The 20,463-nt window shown below is 49.7% G+C and overlaps 1 protein-coding gene across 1 annotated transcript in view; it reads right to left on the bottom strand.

Annotated features, from left to right (window-relative positions):
• Positions 1 to 20,463, bottom strand: part of jph1a (junctophilin 1a) — an 83,438-nt gene that overhangs the window by 60,040 nt on the left and 2,935 nt on the right. The window contains exon 3 of the mRNA XM_021620035.3: positions 10,167 to 10,938. Within this exon, the coding sequence (XP_021475710.3) occupies positions 10,167 to 10,938 (772 nt within the window). The remainder of the gene's footprint in view (positions 1 to 10,166; positions 10,939 to 20,463) is intronic.

Here is a 20,463-nt window from a genome sequence, read left to right as displayed (position 1 = left end):
GGTCACTAGTGAGGTGTCACTACAACACATAGTCCTGGTCACTAGGGAGGTGTCACTACAACACACAGTCCTGGTCACTAGGGAGGTGTCACTACAACACATAGTCCTGGTCACTAGGGAGGTGTCACTACAACACATAGTCCTGATCACTAGGGAGGTGTCACTACAACAACACATAGTCCTAGTCACTAGGGAGGTGTCACTACAACACACAGTCCTGGTCACTAGGGAGGTGTCACTACAACACATAGTCCTGGTCACTAGGGAGGTGTCACTACAACACATAGTCCTGGTCACTAGGGAGGTGTCACAACAACACATAGTCCTGGTCACTAGGGAGGTGTCAATACAACACACAGTCCTGGTCACTAGGGAGGTGTCACTACAACACATAGTCCTGGTCACTAGGGAGGTGTCACTACAACACATAGTCCTGGTCACTAGGGAGGTGTCACCACGGCACATAGTCCTGGTCACTAAGGAGGTGTCAATACAACACATAGTCCTGGTCACTAGGGAGGTGTCAATACAACAACACATAGTCCTGGTCACTAGGGAGGTGTCAATACAACAACACATAGTCCTGGTCACTAGGGAGGTGTCACTACAACACATAGTCCTGGTCACTAGGGAGGTGTCACTACAACACATAGTCCTGGTCACTAGGGAGGTGTCACTACAACACATAGTCCTGGTCACTAGGGAGGTGTCACTACAACACATTGTCCTGGTCACTAGGGAGGTGTCACTACAACATATAGTCCTGGTCACTAGGGAAGTGTCACTACAACAACACACAGTCCTAGTCACTAGGGAGGTGTCACCACCACAACACATAATCCTGGTTGCTAGGGAGGTGTCACTACAACAACACATAGTCCTAGTCACTAGGGAGGTGTCACTACAACAACACATAGTCCTGGTCACTAGGGAGGTGTCACTACAACAACACATAGTCCTGGTCACTAGGGAGGTGTCACTACAACAACACATAGTCCTGGTCACTGGGGAGGAGTCACTACAACACAGTCCTGGTCACTAGGGAGGAGTCACCACAACAACACATAGTCCTGGTCACTAGGGAGGTGTCACTACAACACAGTCCTGGTCACTAGGGAGGAGTCACCACAACACATAGTCCTGGTCACTAGGGAGGTGTCACTACAATGCATAGTCCTGGTCACTAGGGAGGTGTCACTACAACATCATATAGTCCTGGTCACTAGGGAGGTGTCACTACAACACATAATCCTGGTCACTAAGGAGGTGTCACTACAACACATAGTCCTGGTCACTAGGGAGGTGTCACTACAACACATAGTCCTGGTCACTAGGGAGGTGTCACTACAACAACACATAGTCCTGGTCACTAGGGAGGTGTCACTACAACACATAGTCCTGGTCACTAGGGAGGTGTCACTACAACATCATATAGTCCTGGTCACTAGGGAGGTGTCACTACAACACATAATCCTGGTCACTAAGGAGGTGTCACTACAACACATAGTCCTGGTCACTAGGGAGGTGTCACTACAACACATAGTCCTGGTCACTAGGGAGGTGTCACTACAACAACACATAGTCCTGGTCACTAGGGAGGTGTCACTACAACACATAGTCCTGGTCACTACGGAGGAGTCACTACAACACATAGTCCTGGTCACTACGGAGTTGTCACTACAACATATAGTCCTGGTCACTAGGGAGGTGTCACTACAACACATAGTCCTGGTCACTAGGGAGGTGTCACCACAACACATAGTCCTGGTCACTAGGGAGGTGTCACTACAACACATAGTCCTGGTCACTAGGGAGGTGTCACTACAACACATAGTCCTGGTCACTAGGGAGGTGTCACTACAACACATAGTCCTGGTCACTAGGGAGGTGTCACTACAACACATAGTCCTGGTCACTAGGGAGGTGTCACTACAACACATAGTCCTGGTCACTAGGGAGGTGTCACTACAACACATAGTCCTGGTCACTAGGGAGGTGTCACTACAACACATAGTCCTGGTCACTAGGGAGGTGTCACTACAACACATAGTCCTGGTCACTAGGGAGGTGTCACAACAACACATAGTCCTGGTCACTAGGGAGGTGTCACAACAACACATAGTCCTGGTCACTATAGAGGTTTCACCACAGAGATATTTGGGGACTGAGGAAGAGTCATTAAGAATATAAAAGGCTGGGAGGAAGATGCAGGACTGGAATTATATGCATAATGTGTTGTAAATTTCTCCCTCTGCTCCTCTCTCTCTCTCTGCTTCTCTCCCTCTCTCTGCTTCTCTCCCTCTCTCTGCTCCTCTCTCTGCTCCTCTCTCTCTCTCTGCTCCTCTCTCTGCTCCTCTCTCTCTCTCTGCTCCTCTCTCTCTCTCTGCTCCTCTATCTACTACTCTTGAAGGAGAGGAATGCCGGCCAGCACAGCACTTATCTCTGTTCAGAGACCTGGTACACACCACACCACGCCACACCACATGCCACACCTCCCATTCATACTCAGACAGTTGCACAGCCTGTTGGCTGTAATGACCTTTCCAAGAGAGGTTCATTCTGTGGAGATAAGGCTGAAGGCTTAGTAAGGGTCTGTGAATGAGGAAACTCACCGACACATTAACCTAGGAGACACATAAACACACAGACACACAGACTGGTCGTGGAAGCTGGCACCACCGAGGACTCTACACCAGCATCACGCTAGGCTATCGATTGGCTGGTCAAGACCATGAGGTCATTAGCTCTGCCCCAGGGGATGATTGGATGGCTCGTTGAGGCCTGCTTTCTCATAGAGTGGTGTGAGTGTTTGTGCTTTGTGTGTGTGTTTGTGTTGGGTGTGTGTTTGTGTTGGGTGTGTGTTTGTGTTGGGTGTGTGTTTGTTTGTGTTGGGTGTGTGTGTGTGTTTGTTTGTTTGTGTTGGGTGTGTGTTTGTTTGTGTTGGGTGTGTGTGTGTGTGTGTGTGTGTGTGTGTGTGTGTTGGGTGTGTGTGTGTGTGTGTGTTGGGTGTGTGTGTGTGTGTGTGTGTTGGGTGTGTTGGGTGTGTGTGTGTTGGGTGTGTGTGTGTTGGGTGTGTGTTGTGTGTGTGTGTTTGTGTTGGGTGTGTGTGTTTGTGTTGGGTGTGTGTGTGTGTGTTTGTGTTGGGTGTGTGTGTGTGTGTGTGTGTGTTTGTGTGCTTGTGTTGGGTGTGTGTGTGTGTGCTTGTGTTGGGTGTGTGTGTGTGTGTGTTTGTGTTGGGCGTGTGTGTGTGTTTGTGTTGGGCGTGTGTGTTTGTGTTGGGTGTGTGTGTGTGTGTGTTTGTTGGGTGTGGGTGTGTGTGTGTGTGTGTTTGTGTTGGGTGTGTGTGTGTGTATGTGTGTGTGTGTGTGTTGGGTGTGTGTGTGTGTTGGGTGTGTGTGTGTGTGTGTGTGTGTGTATGTCCTCTACTTTCTGTTATCCCATTACTTCTGTCCATCCAGACTCCCCAATCTATCCGTCCCTCCCTTGACCTCCTTCTCCTGCTCAGCAAAGGAACTCCTCTCTCCATTTGACTGAATCCATTCTCATCCCCATTTCCTCTACTCTTTCTCTCCCTCTCCTCCGTCAGTTGGTTTCCTCTCCTCTTTATCTCCCTCTCCTCCGTCAGTTGGTTTCCTCTCCTCTTTCTCTCCCTCTCCTCCGTCAGTTAGTTTCCTCTCCTCTTTCTCTCCCTCTCCTCCGTCAGTTGGTAACCTCTCCTCTGTCAGTTGGTTTCCTCTCCTCTGTCAGTTGGTTTCCTCTCCTCCGTCAGTTGGTTTCCTCTCCTCCGTCAGTTGGTTTCCTCTCCTCCGTCAGTTGGTTTCCTCTCCTCCGTCAGTTGATTTCCTCTCCTCCGTCAGTTGATTTCCTCTCCTCCGTCAGTTGGTTTCCTCTCCTCTTTCTCTCCCTCTCCTCCGTCAGTTGGTTTCCTCTCCTCTTTCTCTCCCTCTCTTCTGTCAGTTGGTTTCCTCTCCTCCGTCAGTTGGTTTCCTCCGTCAGTTGGTTTCCTCTCCTCCGTCAGTTGGTTTCCTCTCTTCCATCAGTTGGTTTCCTCTCCTCCATCAGTTGGTTTCCTCTCCTCTTTCTCTCCCTCTCCTCTGTCAGTTGGTTTCCTCTAATCCGTCAGTTGGTTTCCTCTCCTCTTTCTCTCCCTCTCTTCCGTCAGTTGGTTTCCTCTCCTCTTTCTCTACCTCTCCTCCGTCAGTTGGTTTCCTCTCCTCTGTCAGTTGGGTTCCTCTCTTCCGTCAGTTGGTTTCCTCTCCTCCGTCAGTTGGTTTCCTCTCCTCTTTCTCTCCCTCTCCTCTGTCAGTTGGTCTCCTCTCCTCTGTCAGTTGGTTTCCTCTAATCCGTCAGTTGGTTTCCTCTCCTCTTTCTCTCCCTCTCCTCCGTCAGTTGGTTTCCTCTCCTCTTTCTCTCCCTCTCCTCTGTCAGTTGGTCTCCTCTCCTCTGTCAGTTGGTTTCCTCTAATCCGTCAGTTGGTTTCCTCTCCTCTTTCTCTCCCTCTCCTCCGTCAGTTGGTTTCCTCTCCTCTTTCTCTCCCTCTCCTGTCAGTTGGTTTCCTCTCCTCTGTCAGATGGTTTCCTCTCCTCTGTCAGTTGGTTTCCTCTCCTCCGTCAGTTGGTTGCCTCTCCTCCGTCAGTTGGTTTCCTCTCCTCCGTCAGTTGGTTTCCTCTCCTCTTTCTCTCCCTCTCCTCCGTCAGTTGGTTTCCTCTCCTCTGTCTCTCCCTCTCCTCCGTCAGTTGTTTCCTCTCCTCTGTCAGTTGGTTTCCTCTCCTCCGTCAGTTGGTTTCCTCTCCTCCGTCAGTTGGTTCCCTCTCCTCCGTCAGTTGGTTTCCTCTCCTCTTTCTCTCCCTCTCCTCCGTCAGTTGGTTTCCTCTCCTCCGTCAGTTGGTAACCTCTCCTCCGTCAGTTGGTTTCCTCTCCTCCGTCAGTTGGTTTCCTCTCCTCTTTCTCTCCCTCTCCTCCATCAGTTGGTTTCCTCTCCTCCGTCAGTTGGTTTCCTCTCCTCCGTCAGTTGGTTTCCTCTCCTCCGTCAGTTGGTTTCCTCTCCTCCGTCAGTTGGTTTCCTCTCCTCCGTCAGTTGGTTTCCTCTCCTCCTTCAGTTGGTTGCCTCTCCTCTTTCTCTCCCTCTCTTCCGTCAGTTGGTTTCCTCTCCTCCGTCAGTTGGTTTCCTCTCCTCCGTCAGTTGGTTTCCTCTCCTCCGTCAGTTGGTTTCCTCTCCTCTTTCTCTCCCTCTCCTCCGTCAGTTGGTTTCCTCTCCTCTTTCTCTCCCTCTCCTCCGTCAGTTGGTTTCCTCTCCTCTGTCAGTTGGTTTGCCTCTCCTCCGTCAGTTGGTTTCCTCTCCTCCGTCAGTTGGTTTCCTCTCCTCCGTCAGTTGGTTTCCTCTCCTCCGTCAGTTGGTTTCCTCTCCTCTTTCTCTCCCTCTCCTCCGTCAGTTGGTTTCCTCTCCTCCGTCAGTTGGTTTCCTCTCTTCCGTCAGTTGGTTTCCTCTCTTCCGTCAGTTGGTTTCCTCTCCTCTTTCTCTCCCTCTCCTCCGTCAGTTGGTTTCCTCTCCTCCGTCAGTTGGTTTCCTCTCTTCCGTCAGTTGGTTTCCTCTCTTCCGTCAGTTGGTTTCCTCTCCTCCGTCAGTTGGTTTCCTCTCCGTCAGTTGGTTTCCTCTCCTCTTTCTCTCCCTCTCCTCCGTCAGTTGGTCTCCTCTCCTCCGTCAGTTGGTTTCCTCTCCTCCGTCAGTTGGTTTCCTCTCCTCCGTCAGTTGGTTTCCTCTCCTCTTTCTCTCCCTCTCCTCCGTCAGTTGGTTTCCTCTCCTCCGTCAGTTGGTCTCCTCTCCTCCGTCAGTTGGTTTCCTCTCCTCCGTCAGTTGGTTTCCTCTCCTCCGTCAGTTGGTTTCCTCTCCTCCGTCAGTTGGTTTCCTCTCCTCCGTCAGTTGGTTTCCTCTCCTCTTTCTCTCCCTCTCCTCCGTCAGTTGGTTTCCTCTCCTCTTTCTCTCCCTCTCCTCTGTCAGTTGGTTTCCTCTCCTCCGTCAGTTGGTTTCCTCTCCTCCGTCAGTTGGTTTCCTCTCCTCCGTCAGTTGGTTGCCTCTCTTCCATCAGTTGGCTTCCTCTCTTCCATCAGTTGGTTTCCTCTCCTCTTTCTCTCCCTCTCCTCTGTCAGTTGGTTTCCTCTCCTCCGTCAGTTGGTTTCCTCTCCTCTTTCTCTCCCTCTCCTCTGTCAGTTGGTTTCCTCTCCTCTTTCTCTCCCTCTCCTCCGTCAGTTGGTTTCCTCTCCTCTGTCAGTTGGTTTTCCTCTCCTCCGTCAGTTGGTTTCCTCTCCTCCGTCAGTTGGTTTCCTCTCCTCCGTCAGTTGGTTTCCTCTCCTCCGTCAGTTGGTTTCCTCTCCTCCTTCAGTTGGTTTCCTCTCCTCCGTCAGTTGGTTTCCTCTCCTCTTTCTCTCCCTCTCCTCCGTCAGTTGGTTTCCTCTCCTCTGTCAGTTGGTTTTCCTCTCCTCCGTCAGTTGGTTTCCTCTCCTCCGTCAGTTGGTTTCCTCTCCTCCGTCAGTTGGTTTCCTCTCCTCCGTCAGTTGGTTTCCTCTCCTCCGTCAGTTGGTTTCCTCTCCTCCGTCAGTTGGTTTCCTCTCCTCCGTCAGTTGGTTTCCTCTCCTCTTTCTCTCCCTCTCCTCCGTCAGTTGGTTTCCTCTCCTCCGTCAGTTGGTTTCCTCTCTTCCGTCAGTTGGTTTCCTCTCTTCCGTCAGTTGGTTTCCTCTCTTCCGTCAGTTGGTTTCCTCTCTTCCGTCAGTTGGTTTCCTCTCTTCCGTCAGTTGGTTTCCTCTCCTCCGTCAGTTGGTTTCCTCTCCTCCGTCAGTTGGTTTCCTCTCCGTCAGTTGGTTTCCTTTCCTCTTTCTCTCCCTCTCCTCTGTCAGTTGGTTTCCTCTCCTCTTTCTCTCCCTCTCCTCTGTCAGTTGGTTTCCTCTCCTCTTTCTCTCCCTCTCCTCTGTCAGTTGGTTTCCTCTCTCTGGATCCTCTCTGGCTATTCCAGGACAATGAAATCAGATCACCTCTACTGATCAATACCACAGCATGTCTGTCAGCTAGCTACTACATAGTGACGTTTACATAACCATTAACTAGCCACCGTGTTTATAAAGGCTGGTTTTAACACTCTGTCAGCTAGCTACTACATAATCATGTTTACATAACCATTAACTAGCCACCGTGTTTATAAAGGCTGGTTATAACACTCTGTCATCTAGCTACTACATAGTGACGTTTACATAACCATTAACTAGCCACAGTGTTTATAAAGGCTGGTTTTAACCCTCTGTCAGCTAGCTACTACATAATGATGTTTACATAACCACTAACTAGCCACCGTGTTTATAAAGGCTGGTTATAACACTCTGTCATCTAGCTACTACATAGTGACGTTTACATAACCACTAACTAGCCACAGTGTTTATAAAGGCTGGTTATAACACTGAATTACATCACAAAGCTATTTACAACATGCTTATAAGCAGTACAGGAAAAACCAGTCTATGTCCCATAGTTTTTTTTTCTGGTGATGTCAGGCAGGAAAAACTCCTGGCTATAAACACAAGTCACCTGAAGAAATGTGTTATGGGTATCCACATCAGCTCTGTCCATTTCCGTCAATAAACGGCAGGATATTTACACGACAGATAACCTCATCCACATCAGTTCTGTCCATTTCCTTAAATAAACTAATGGCATCCGCAAAAATGTGTCCACACCTTGTTAACTTTTTCTCTCTCAGTCTCTATATATTCTGACTCTCTCTCTCTCAGTCTCTATATACTCTGACTCTCTCTCAGTCTCTATATATTCTGTTGACTCTCTCTCTATATATATTCTGTTGACTCTCTCTCTCTGTCTCTATATATTCTGACTCTCTCTCAGTCTCTATTTATTCTGTTTACTCGCAGTCTCTATATATTCTGACTCTCTCTCAGTCTCTATATATTCTGACTCTCTCTCTGTCTCTATATATTCTGTTGACTCTCTCTCTATATATATTCTGTTGACTCTCTCTGTCTCTATATATTCTGACTCTCTCTCAGTCTCTATTTATTCTGTTTACTCTCTGTCTCTATATATTCTGACTCTCAGTCTCTATATATTCTGTTGACTCTCTCTCTCTCAGTCTCTATATATTCTGTTGACACTCTCTCTCTCTGTCTCTATATATTCTGTTTTCTCTCTCAATCTATATATATTCTGTTGACTCTCTCAGTCTCTATATATTCTGACTCTCTCTCTCAGTCTCTATATATTCTGTTGACTCTCTCACACAGTCTATATATTCTGACTCTCTCTCTCTCAGTCACTATATATTATGTTGACTCAGTCTCTATATATTCTGTTGACTCTCTCTCAGTCTCTATATATTCTGACACTCTCACACAGTCTCTATATATTCTGACTCTCTCACAATTCTGACTCTCTCTCAGTCTCTATATATTCTGACTCTCTCTCAGTCTCTATATATTCTGACTCTCTCTCAGTCTCTATCTACTACCTATAATACTACTGAAAGAATGACTGCGAAAGTTAAGTCTTGGCGGTAGAACACATACGGTTACAAATATTGAGTAGGTTTGTGATGACACAACTCTACGCAGCACATATTTGCTAAACCGCCAAACAGTAATCAGTCTTCTGAAGGGGAAAAGGAGAGATGTACTGTCTGTGTCATAAATGGCACCCTATTCCCTATGTAGTGCACTACTTTAGACTAGACAGCCTATAGGAAGCTCTGGTCAAAAGTAGTGTGCACTATATAGGGAATAGGGTGCCATTGGGATGTGCCGCCCATGAAAAGGTCACATCCAGCACACCTGCTCTCCCCTGGGTGCCTGTCCCTGGGTGCCTGTCCCTGGGTGCCTGTCCCTGGGTGCCTGTCCCTGGGTGCCTGTCCCTGTATACTTGTCCCTGGGTGCCTGGCAGTGTGTGTGTGTGTGTGTGTCTATCGTTATACGGCACACCAGATAAACTTGGCATGGCCCAGAATTGACCTAAATCAGGCTGCCTGCCTCTGCTAAGTCAACACCGGTGAAACACTGTATGTGAGATATATGAGAGGATAGAAGCATAGAACACAAAGAGCGCACACACACTCACACACACACACAAGGACTAATAAACTGGTGGCATCACACAGAAGCACTGGTTGGTGATGGTGAATGAACATTAGGGCCCACTAGATGGTGATAACGATGGTGAATGAACATTAGGGCCCACTGTCATGAGACTGCTTTTATAGAAGGCTGGGTCTTCAATCCCAACTCTAGTTATATCAGTCATATCAGGCAGAATGGGGATGTAGGAAGGGCTTTGATCCCAACTCTAGTTATATCAGTCATATCAGGCAGAATGGGGATGTAGGAAGGGCTTTGATCCCAACTCTAGTTATATCAGTCATATCAGGCAGAATGGGGATGTAGGAAGGGCTTTGCTCCCAACTCTAGTTATTTCAGTCATATCAGGCAGAATGGGGATGTAGGAAGGGCTTTGCTCCCAACTCTAGTTATTTCAGTCATATCAGGCAGAATGGGGATGTAGGAAGGGCTTTGCTCCCAACTCTAGTTATTTCAGTCATATCAGGCAGAATGGGGATGTAGGAAGGGCTTTGATCCCAACTCTAGTTATATCAGTCATATCAGGCAGAATGGGGATGTAGGAAGGGCTTTGATCCCAACTCTAGTTATATCAGTCATATCAGGCAGAATGGGGATGTAGGAAGGGCTTTGCTCCCAACTCTAGTTATTTCAGTCATATCAGGCAGAATGGGGATGTAGGAAGGGCTTTGCTCCCAACTCTAGTTATATCAGTCATATCAGGCAGAATGGGGATGTAGGAAGGGCTTTGCTCCCAACTCTAGTTATATCAGTCATATCAGGCAGAATGGGGATGTAGGAAGGGCTTTGCTCCCAACTCTAGTTATTTCAGTCATATCAGGCAGAATGGGGATGTAGGAAGGGCTTTGCTCCCAACTCTAGTTATATCAGTCATATAAGGCAGAATGGGGATGTAGGAAGGGCTTTGATCTTGCGTATCTGAATGCTGCATAGAGTGTGTATTTACAGGTGGAACACTCATTCTGTCTTTCTCTCTCTCTCTCTCACACATGCACACACACACACACACACACGCACGCCCCACATCCCCAGGGACCTACCTGGAAGCTGCTATTTCCACTTTCGTCCTGGAGGTGGCCCCTGCCCTCCGCGCCCCCTCCACGGCCCGGTCCACCTTCTCTTTGGTTTTGGGGTTCTTTAGCGGGATCAGCTGCTTCCTTATTCCACGAACCAACACGTTATTCTTGTACTTCCCTTCTTCCTTGTTCCCCTCGGGGAAGGTGGTGCACCCGTAACCGTGGCGCTTGTTGTTCAGCCACTCCCCCTCGTACTTCATCCCGTTGGAACGTTCGCTGACGCCGAACCCGTTGCGCTTGTCATTCTTCCACTCCCCCGTGTACGTCTCGGTGGTGGTGGCATCCACGTGATCCTCAAATAGCAAGTCCTCTTCCGGCAGCTCTCCGTCGCCCAGGGAGACGGTGGAGTTGGCGTCCGCGTCGGAGGAGCTGATGCGGCTCATAGCGGCGTCGCTGCGTGCCGAACTCCTCTTGCTGGAGATGGACGACTTTGATTCGGACTTGTGTAGCCGACGGAGGCTCCCGAACAGTGACCCGTGGCGGAACAGACCCTTCTTCTTCTTCCCGGTGACCACTTCGCCGTCCGAGTGGAAGTTGAGGACGAACCCGCCGCGGCCGCCGGCGGGCGTGTCACCGGAGAGATCCTGGAGCACGGAGCCGTTACTCTGCTCGGAGCGCAGGGATGCCAAGGAGGTACGTAGCGGGGACTGGATCACAGTGGCCATGCCGTACGGAACACTCTGGCGCACGCCATATCCATGCCGCATCCCACCCATCCACTGGCCCTGATATGAACCTGGAGGAGAGACAGGACACATCTGGGGTGAATAGATCGATCGGTTGGCTGGTTGATTGATTACTCGATTGGTTGGTTGATTGATTTTAAAAGTAATAATTAAAAGCCACAGAAAGAAACTGACCCACCGGTCTCAACTAAGATACTAATTCCCTACACAATATTTATTTATTTGACCTTTATTTAACCAGGCAATTCCGTTAAGAACAAATTCTTATTTTCCATTCCCTTATTTGACGGCCTAGGAACAGTGGGTTAACTGGTCTAGGAACAGTGGGTTAACTGGTCTAGGAACAGTGGGTTAACTGGTCTAGGAACAGTGGGTTAACTGGTCTAGGAACAGTGGGTTAACTGGTCTAGGAACAGTGGGTTAACTGGTCTAGTGGGTTAACTGGTCTAGGAACAGTGGGTTAACTGGTCTAGGAACAGTGGGTTAACTGGCCTAGGAACAGTGGGTTAACTGGTCTAGGAACAGTGGGTTAAGTGGTCTAGGAACAGTGGGTTAACTGGTCTAGGAACAGTGGGTTAACTGGTCTAGGAACAGTGGGTTAACTGGTCTAGGAACAGTGGGTTAACTGGTCTAGGAACAGTGGGTTAACTGGTCTAGGAACAGTGGGTTAACTGTTCTAGGAACAGTGGGTTAACTGGTCTAGGAACAGTGGGTTAACTGGTCTAGGAACAGTGGGTTAACTAGTCTAGGAACAGTGGGTTAACTGGTCTAGGAACAGTGGGTTAACTGGTCTAGGAACAGTGGGTTAACTGGTCTAGGAACAGTGGGTTAACTGGTCTAGGAACAGTGGGTTAACTGGTCTAGTGAGTTAACTGGTCTAGGAACAGTGGATTAACTGGTCTAGCGGTTTAACTGGTCTAGGAACAGTGGGTTAACTGGTCTAGTGGGTTAACTGGTCTAGGAACAGTGGGTTAACTGGTCTAGGAACAGTGGGTTAACTGGTCTAGGAACAGTGGGTTAACTGGTCTAGGAACAGTGGGTTAACTGGTCTAGGAACAGTGGGTTAACTGCTTGTTCAGGGGCAGAACAACAGATTTGTACCTTGTCAGCTCAGCTCAACCTTCCGGTTACTAGTCCAACGCTCTAACCCCTAGGCTACCCTGCCACCTCTACACTCTAACCACTAGGTTACCCTGCCACCTCTACACTCTAACCACTAGGCTACCCTGCCACCTCTACACTCTAACCACTAGGCTACCCTGCCACCTCTACACTCTAACCACTAGGCTACCCTGCCACCTCTACACTCTAACCACTAGGCTACCCTGCCACCTCTACACTCTAACCACTAGGCTACCCTGCCACCTCTACACTCTAACCACTAGACTACCTGCCGCCTCTACACTCTAACCACTAGGCTACCCTGCCGCCTCTACACTCTAACCACTAGGCTACCCTGCCGCCTCTACACTCTAACCACTAGGATACCCTGCCGCCTCTACACTCTAACCACTAGGCTACCCTGCCGCCTCTACACTCTAACCACTAGGCTACCCTGCCACCTCTACACTCTAACCACTAGGCTACCTGCCACCCCTACACTCTAACCACTAGGCTACCTGCCACCTCTACACTCTAACCACTAGGCTACCCTGCCACCTCTACACTCTAACCACTAGGATACCTGCCACCTCTACACTCTAACCACTAGGCTACCTGCCACCTCTACACTCTAACCACTAGGCTACCCTGCCACCTCCACACTCTAACCACTAGGCTACCTGCCACCTCTACACTCTAACCACTAGGCTACCCTGCCACCTCTACACTCTAACCACTAGGCTACCTGCCACCTCTACACTCTAACCACTAGGCTACCTGCCACCTCTACACTCTAACCACTAGGCTACCTGCCTCCCCTACACGCTAACCACTAGGTTACCTGCCACCCCTACACTCTAACCACTAGGCTACCCTGCCACCTCTACACTCTAACCACTAGGCTACCTGCCACCTCTACACTCTAACCACTAGGCTACCCTGCCAGCTCTAACCACTAGGCTACCCTGCCACCTCTAACCACTAGGCTACCCTGCCACCTCTAACCACTAGGCTACCCTGCCACCTCTAACCACTAGGCTACCCTGCCACCTCTACACTCTAACCACTAGGCTACCCTGCCGCCTCTACACTCTAACCACTAGGCTACCCTGCCAGCTCTAACCACTAGGCTACCCTGCCACCTCGAACCACTAGGCTACCCTGCCACCTCTAACCACTAGGCTACCCTGCCACCTCTACACTCTAACCACTAGGCTACCCTGCCGCCTCTACACTCTAACCACTAGGCTACCCTGCCGCCTCTACACTCTAACCACTAGGCTACCCTGCCACCCCTACACTCTAACCACTAGGCTACCTGCCACCCCTACACTCTAACCACTAGGTTACCCTGCCACCTCTACACTCTAACCACTAGGTTACCCTGCCACCTCTACACTCTAACCACTAGGCTACCCTGCCACCTCTACACTCTAACCACTAGGCTACCCTGCCACCTCTACACTCTAACCACTAGGCTACCCTGCCACCTCTACACTCTAACCACTAGGCTACCCTGCCACCTCTACACTCTAACCACTAGGCTACCCTGCCACCTCTACACTCTAACCACTAGGCTACCCTGCCACCTCTACACTCTAACCACTAGACTACCTGCCGCCTCTACACTCTAACCACTAGGCTACCCTGCCGCCTCTACACTCTAACCACTAGGCTACCCTGCCGCCTCTACACTCTAACCACTAGGATACCCTGCCGCCTCTACACTCTAACCACTAGGCTACCCTGCCGCCTCTACACTCTAACCACTAGGATACCCTGCCGCCTCTACACTCTAACCACTAGGCTACCCTGCCGCCTCTACACTCTAACCACTAGGCTACCCTGCCACCTCTACACTCTAACCACTAGGCTACCCTGCCACCTCTACACTCTAACCACTAGGCTACCTGCCACCCCTACACTCTAACCACTAGGCTACCTGCCACCTCTACACTCTAACCACTAGGCTACCCTGCCACCTCTACACTCTAACCACTAGGATACCTGCCACCTCTACACTCTAACCACTAGGCTACCTGCCACCTCTACACTCTAACCACTAGGCTACCCTGCCACCTCTACACTCTAACCACTAGGCTACCTGCCACCTCTACACTCTAACCACTAGGCTACCTGCCACCTCTACACTCTAACCACTAGGCTACCTGCCACCTCTACACTCTAACCACTAGGCTACCCTGCCACCTCTACACTCTAACCACTAGGCTACCTGCCACCTCTACACTCTAACCACTAGGCTACCTGCCACCTCTACACTCTAACCACTAGGCTACCTGCCTCCCCTACACGCTAACCACTAGGTTACCTGCCACCCCTACACTCTAACCACTAGGCTACCCTGCCACCTCTACACTCTAACAACTAGGCTACCTGCCACCTCTACACTCTAACCACTAGGCTACCCTGCCAGCTCTAACCACTAGGCTACCCTGCCACCTCTAACCACTAGGCTACCCTGCCACCTCTAACCACTAGGCTACCCTGCCACCTCTAACCACTAGGCTACCCTGCCACCTCTAACCACTAGGCTACCCTGCCACCTCTAACCACTAGGCTACCCTGCCACCTCTACACTCTAACCACTAGGCTACCCTGCCGCCTCTACACTCTAACCACTAGGCTACCCTGCCAGCTCTAACCACTAGGCTACCCTGCCACCTCTAACCACTAGGCTACCCTGCCACCTCTAACCACTAGGCTACCCTGCCACCTCTACACTCTAACCACTAGGCTACCCTGCCGCCTCTACACTCTAACCACTAGGCTACCCTGCCACCCCTACACTCTAACCACTAGGCTACCTGCCACCCCTACACTCTAACCACTAGGCTACCTGCCACCTCTACACTCTAACCACTAGGTTACCCTGCCACCTCTACACTCTAACCACTAGGCTACCCTGCCACCTCTACACTCTAACCACTAGGCTACCCTGCCACCTCTACACTCTAACCACTAGACTACCTGCCGCCTCTACACTCTAACCACTAGGCTACCTGCCACCTCTACACTCTAACCACTAGGCTACCTGCCACCCCTACACTCTAACCACTAGGCTACCTGGCACCTCTACACTCTAACCACTAGGCTACCCTGCCACCTCTAACCACTAGGCTACCCTGCCGCCTCTACACTCTAACCACTAGGCTACCTGCCACCCCTACACTCTAACCACTAGGCTACCTGGCACCTCTACACTCTAACCACTAGGCTACCCTGCCACCTCTACACTCTAACCACTAGGCTACCTGCCACCTCTACACTCTAACCACTAGGCTACCTGCCACCTCTACACTCTAACCACTAGGCTACCTGCCTCCCCTACACGCTAACCACTAGGTTACCTGCCACCCCTACACTCTAACCACTAGGCTACCCTGCCACCTCTACACTCTAACCACTAGGCTACCTGCCACCTCTACACTCTAACCACTAGGCTACCCTGCCACCTCTACACTCTAACCACTAGGCTACCCTGCCAGCTCTAACCACTAGGCTACCCTGCCAGCTCTAACCACTAGGCTACCTGCCACCTCTAACCACTAGGCTACCTGCCACCTCTAACCACTAGGCTACCTGCCACCTCTACACTCTAACCACTAGGCTACCTGCCTCCCCTACACGCTAACCACTAGGTTACCTGCCACCCATACACTCTAACCACTAGGCTACCCTGCCACCTCTACACTCTAACCACTAGGCTACCTGCCACCTCTACACTCTAACCACTAGGCTACCTGCCACCTCTACACTCTAACCACTAGGCTACCTGCCTCCCCTACACGCTAACCACTAGGTTACCTGCCACCCCTACACTCTAACCACTAGGCTACCCTGCCACCTCTACACTCTAACCACTAGGCTACCTGCCACCTCTACACTCTAACCACTAGGCTACCCTGCCACCTCTACACTCTAACCAATAGGCTACCCTGCCAGCTCTAACCACTAGGCTACCCTGCCACCTCTAACCACTAGGCTACCTGCCACCTCTAACCACTAGGCTACCTGCCACCTCTACACTCTAACCACTAGGCTACCTGCCTCCCCTACACGCTAACCACTAGGTTACCTGCCACCCATACACTCTAACCACTAGGCTACCCTGCCACCTCTACACTCTAACCACTAGGCTACCTGCCACCTCTACACTCTAACCACTAGGCTACCTGCCACCTCTACACTCTAACCACTAGGCTACCTGCCACCTCTACACTCTAACCACTAGGCTACCTGCCACCTCTACACTCTAACCACTAGGTTACCCTGCCACCTCTACACTCTAACCACTAGGCTACCTGCCACCTCTACACTCTAACCACTAGGCTACCTGCCTCCTCTACACTCTAACCACTAGGCTACCTGCCTCCTCTACACTCTAACCACTAGGCTACCCTGCCACCCCATATCAAGCTCATGACTTTACTACGGATTAAATGGGAAGGATGCCCACCTGGTAGTACTTCAGATATACACTGAGTGTACAAAACATTAAGGTCACATTGATGTCACTTGTTAAATCCACTTCAAATCAGTGTAGATGAAAGGGAGGAGACGGGTTAGGGGGGAGGGGGGGGGGACAATTGAGACATGGATTGTGTATGTGTGCCATTCAGAGTTTTTTTTTCAAGAATGGTCCACCACCCAAAGGACATCAAGCCAACTTGATACAACTGTGGGAAGCATTGGAGTCAACATGGGCCAGCATCCCTGTGGAATGCTTTCAACACATTATACAGTTTCAACTGAAAGGTCAGTGCTTGCAGTCATCATAGGCTACTCCCCCCAGAGACCACAGAGAGAAGACATGTCTCTGGGGTTTGAGAGAAGTCATGTCTCTGGGGTTTGAGAGAAGACATGTCTCTGGGGGTTTGAGAGAAGACATGTCTCTGGGGGTTTGAGAGAAGACATGTCTCTGGGGTTTGAGAGAAGACATGTCTCTGGGGTTTGAGAGAAGACATGTCTCTGGGGGTTTGAGAGAAGACATGTCTCTGGGGGTTTGAGAGAAGACATGTCTCTGGGGTTTGAGAGAAGACATGTCTCTGGGGGTTTGAGAGAAGACATGTCTCTGGGGGTTTGAGAGAAGACATGTCTCTGGGGGTTTGAGAGAAGACATGTCTCTGGGGGTTTGAGAGAAGACATGTCTCTGGGGGTTTGAGAGAAGACATGTCTCTGGGGTTTGAGAGAAGACATGTCTCTGGGGGTTTGAGAGAAGACATGTCTCTGGGGGTTTGAGAGAAGACATGTCTCTGGGGGTTTGAGAGAAGTCATGTCTCTGGGGGTTTGAGAGAAGTCATGTCTCTGGGGGTTTGAGAGAAGACATGTCTCTGGGGGTTTGAGAGAAGACATGTCCCTGGGGATTGAGAGAAGTCATGTCTCTGGGGTTTGAGAGAAGCTTTCGCCGCCTGGGGGCCTGAATGTGGAGCAACAAGCAAAATGATAATGGACCAAACGTCATATCAGGCAAACTTCTCTACACTTGTTTTAACCACGTCTGAGGGAACTACCAAGTTTTGAAGAAAAGAGAAAAAAAAGTGCTTTTAAATCTTTATTCAATTTTTGGTCCAAATCGTGGCAGCCCTAATAAAATACCTCTTAACCCAACCCTCACCTCAACGCTCACCCTCATCCCAACCCTCACCCCAATCTCACCCAAACCCTACATACATACCTCTTAAACCAACGCTCACCTCAACGCTCACCCTCACCCAAACCCAAACCCTCACCCAAACCCTAACCCTACATACATACCTCTTAACCCAACCCTCACCCCAGCGCTCACCCAACATCCATACCTTTTAACCCAACTCTAACCCTCACACAAACCCTCACCCCAGCAATCACCCTAAATACGTAACTCTTAACCCAACCCTCACCCCAGCGCTCACCCAACATCCATACCTTTTAACCCAACTCTAACCCTCACACAAACCCTCACCCCAGCAATCACCCTAAATACGTAACTCTTAACCCAACCCTCACCCCAGCGCTCACCCAACATCCATACCTTTTAACCCAACTCTAACCCTCACACAAACCCTCACCCAAGCAATCACCCTAAATACGTAACTCTTAACCCAACCCTCACCCCAGCGCTCACCCAACATCCATACCTTTTAACCCAACTCTAACCCTCACACAAACCCTCACCCCAGCAATCACCCTAAATACATACCTCTTAACCCAACCCTCACCCCAACCCTCACCCCAACCCTCACCCCAACCCTCACCCCAACCCTCACCCATAGCCGCGGAAATAATATAGCAAAAGAAGGTAAATACATACACTACATGGCCAAAAGTATGTGGACAGTTGCTTGACGAACATCTAATTCCAAAATCATGGGCATTAATATGGAGTTGGTCCCTTGCTGCTATAACAGCCTCCGCTCTTCTGGGAAGGCTTTCCACTAGATGTAGGAACATTGCTTCTATAACAGCCTCCACTCTTCTGGGAAGGCTTTCCACTAGATGTAGGAACATTGCTGCTATAACAGCCTCCGCTCTTCTGGGAAGGCTTTCCACTAGATGTAGGAACATTGCTTCTATAACAGCCTCCACTCTTCTGGGAAGGCTTTCCACTAGATGTTGGAACATTGCTGCTATAACAGCCTCCGCTCTTCTGGGAAGGCTTTCCACTAGATGTTGGAACATTGCTGCTATAACAGCCTCCGCTCTTCTGGGAAGGCTTTCCACTAGATGTTGGAACATTGCTGCTATAACAGCCTCCACTCTTCTGGGAAGGCTTTCCACTAGATGTTGGAACATTGCTGCTATAACAGCCTCCACTCTGCTGGGAAGGCTTTCCACTAGATGTTGGAACATTGCTGCTATAACAGCCTCCTCTCTTCTGGGAAGGCTTTCCACTAGATGTTGGAACATTGCTGCTATAACAGCCTCCGCTCTTCTGGGAAGGCTTTCCACTAGATGTTGGAACATTGCTGCTATAACAGCCTCCACTCTGCTGGGAAGGCTTTCCACTAGATGTTGGAACATTGCTGCTATAACAGCCTCCACTCTTCTGGGAAGGCTTTCCACTAGATGTTGGAACATTGCTGCTATAACAGCCTCCACTCTGCTGGGAAGGCTTTCCACTAGATGTTGGAACATTGCTGCTATAACAGCCTCCTCTCTTCTGGGAAGGCTTTCCACTAGATGTTGGAACATTGCTGCTATAACAGCCTCTGCTCTTCTGGGAAGGCTTTCCACTAGATGTTGGAACATTGCTGCTATAACAGCCTCCACTCTGCTGGGAAGGCTTTCCACTAGATGTTGGAACATTGCTGCTATAACAGCCTCCACTCTTCTGGGAAGGTTTTCCACTAGATGTTGGAACATTGCTGAGGGGACTTGCTTCCATTCAGCCACAAGAGCATTAGTGAGGTCAGGGACTGATGTTGGAGCGATTCGGCCTGGCTCGCTTTCGGCGTTCCAATTCATCCCAAAGGTGTTCGATGAGGCTGAGGTCAGGGCTCTGTGCAGGCCAGTCAAGTTCTTCCACACCATTTTCGACAAATCCATTTCTGTATGAACCTCGCCGTTGTTGCTCCTAGACGTTTCCACTTCAGAATAACACTTTCAGTTGACCGGGGAAGCTCGAACAGGGCAGAACTCTTACAAACTGACTTGTTGGAAACATCTACATCTACACCTGTCAGCAAGGGGTGTGCTCCACACACTGTGGTATATATAATGGTTATCCTATGTAGATAAATGATAAAGTCTCTCTTCTGAATGACTATACAGGTTATAAATATAGGAAACACTTGAGTAAATGAGGGATATGATGTATATTGAAAGCAGGTGCTTCCACACAGGTGAGGTTCCTGAGTTAATTAAGCAGTTAACATCCCATAATGCTTAGGATCACGTATAAAATACCCCAGTTAGAAGAAGAGATCTCAGTGAATTTGAAAGAGGGTCTCAAAAGAGAACAGGGGGTTTAAAGGGTGTGTGTGCGTGTGTGTGTGTGTGTGTGTGTGTGTGTGTGTGTGTGTGTCTCTCTCTCTCTCGACGAATATATCAAGACTGTTTCAGGGACAGTTTTTTTTCCATCTACGTAACATTGCAAAAATCCTAAATGTTCTGTCCAAAAATGATGCAGAAAAATGTACCCATGCTTTTGTTACTTCTAGGTTAGATTACTGCAATGCTCTACTTTTCTCTACTCCCCGGCTACCCGGATAAAGCACTAAATAAACTTCAGTTAGTGCTAAAAAGGGCGGCTAGAATCCTGACTAGAACCCAAAAATGTGATTATATTACTCCAGTACTAGCTGATTTCAAGGTTTTACTGCTAACCTACAAAGCATTACATGGGCTTGCGCCTACCTATCTCTCTGATTTGGTCCTGCCGTACATACCTACACGTACGCTACGGTCACAAGACGCAGGTCTCCTAATTGTCCCTAGAATTTCTAAGCAAACAGCTGGAGGCAGGGCTTTCTTCC

Source organism: Oncorhynchus mykiss, chromosome 11 (genome assembly GCF_057628025.1).
Source record: "Oncorhynchus mykiss isolate SJ-2025 chromosome 11, ASM5762802v1, whole genome shotgun sequence".
Lineage (NCBI taxonomy): Eukaryota > Metazoa > Chordata > Actinopteri > Salmoniformes > Salmonidae > Oncorhynchus > Oncorhynchus mykiss.
This window is presented reverse-complemented; position numbering and strand designations above follow the sequence as displayed.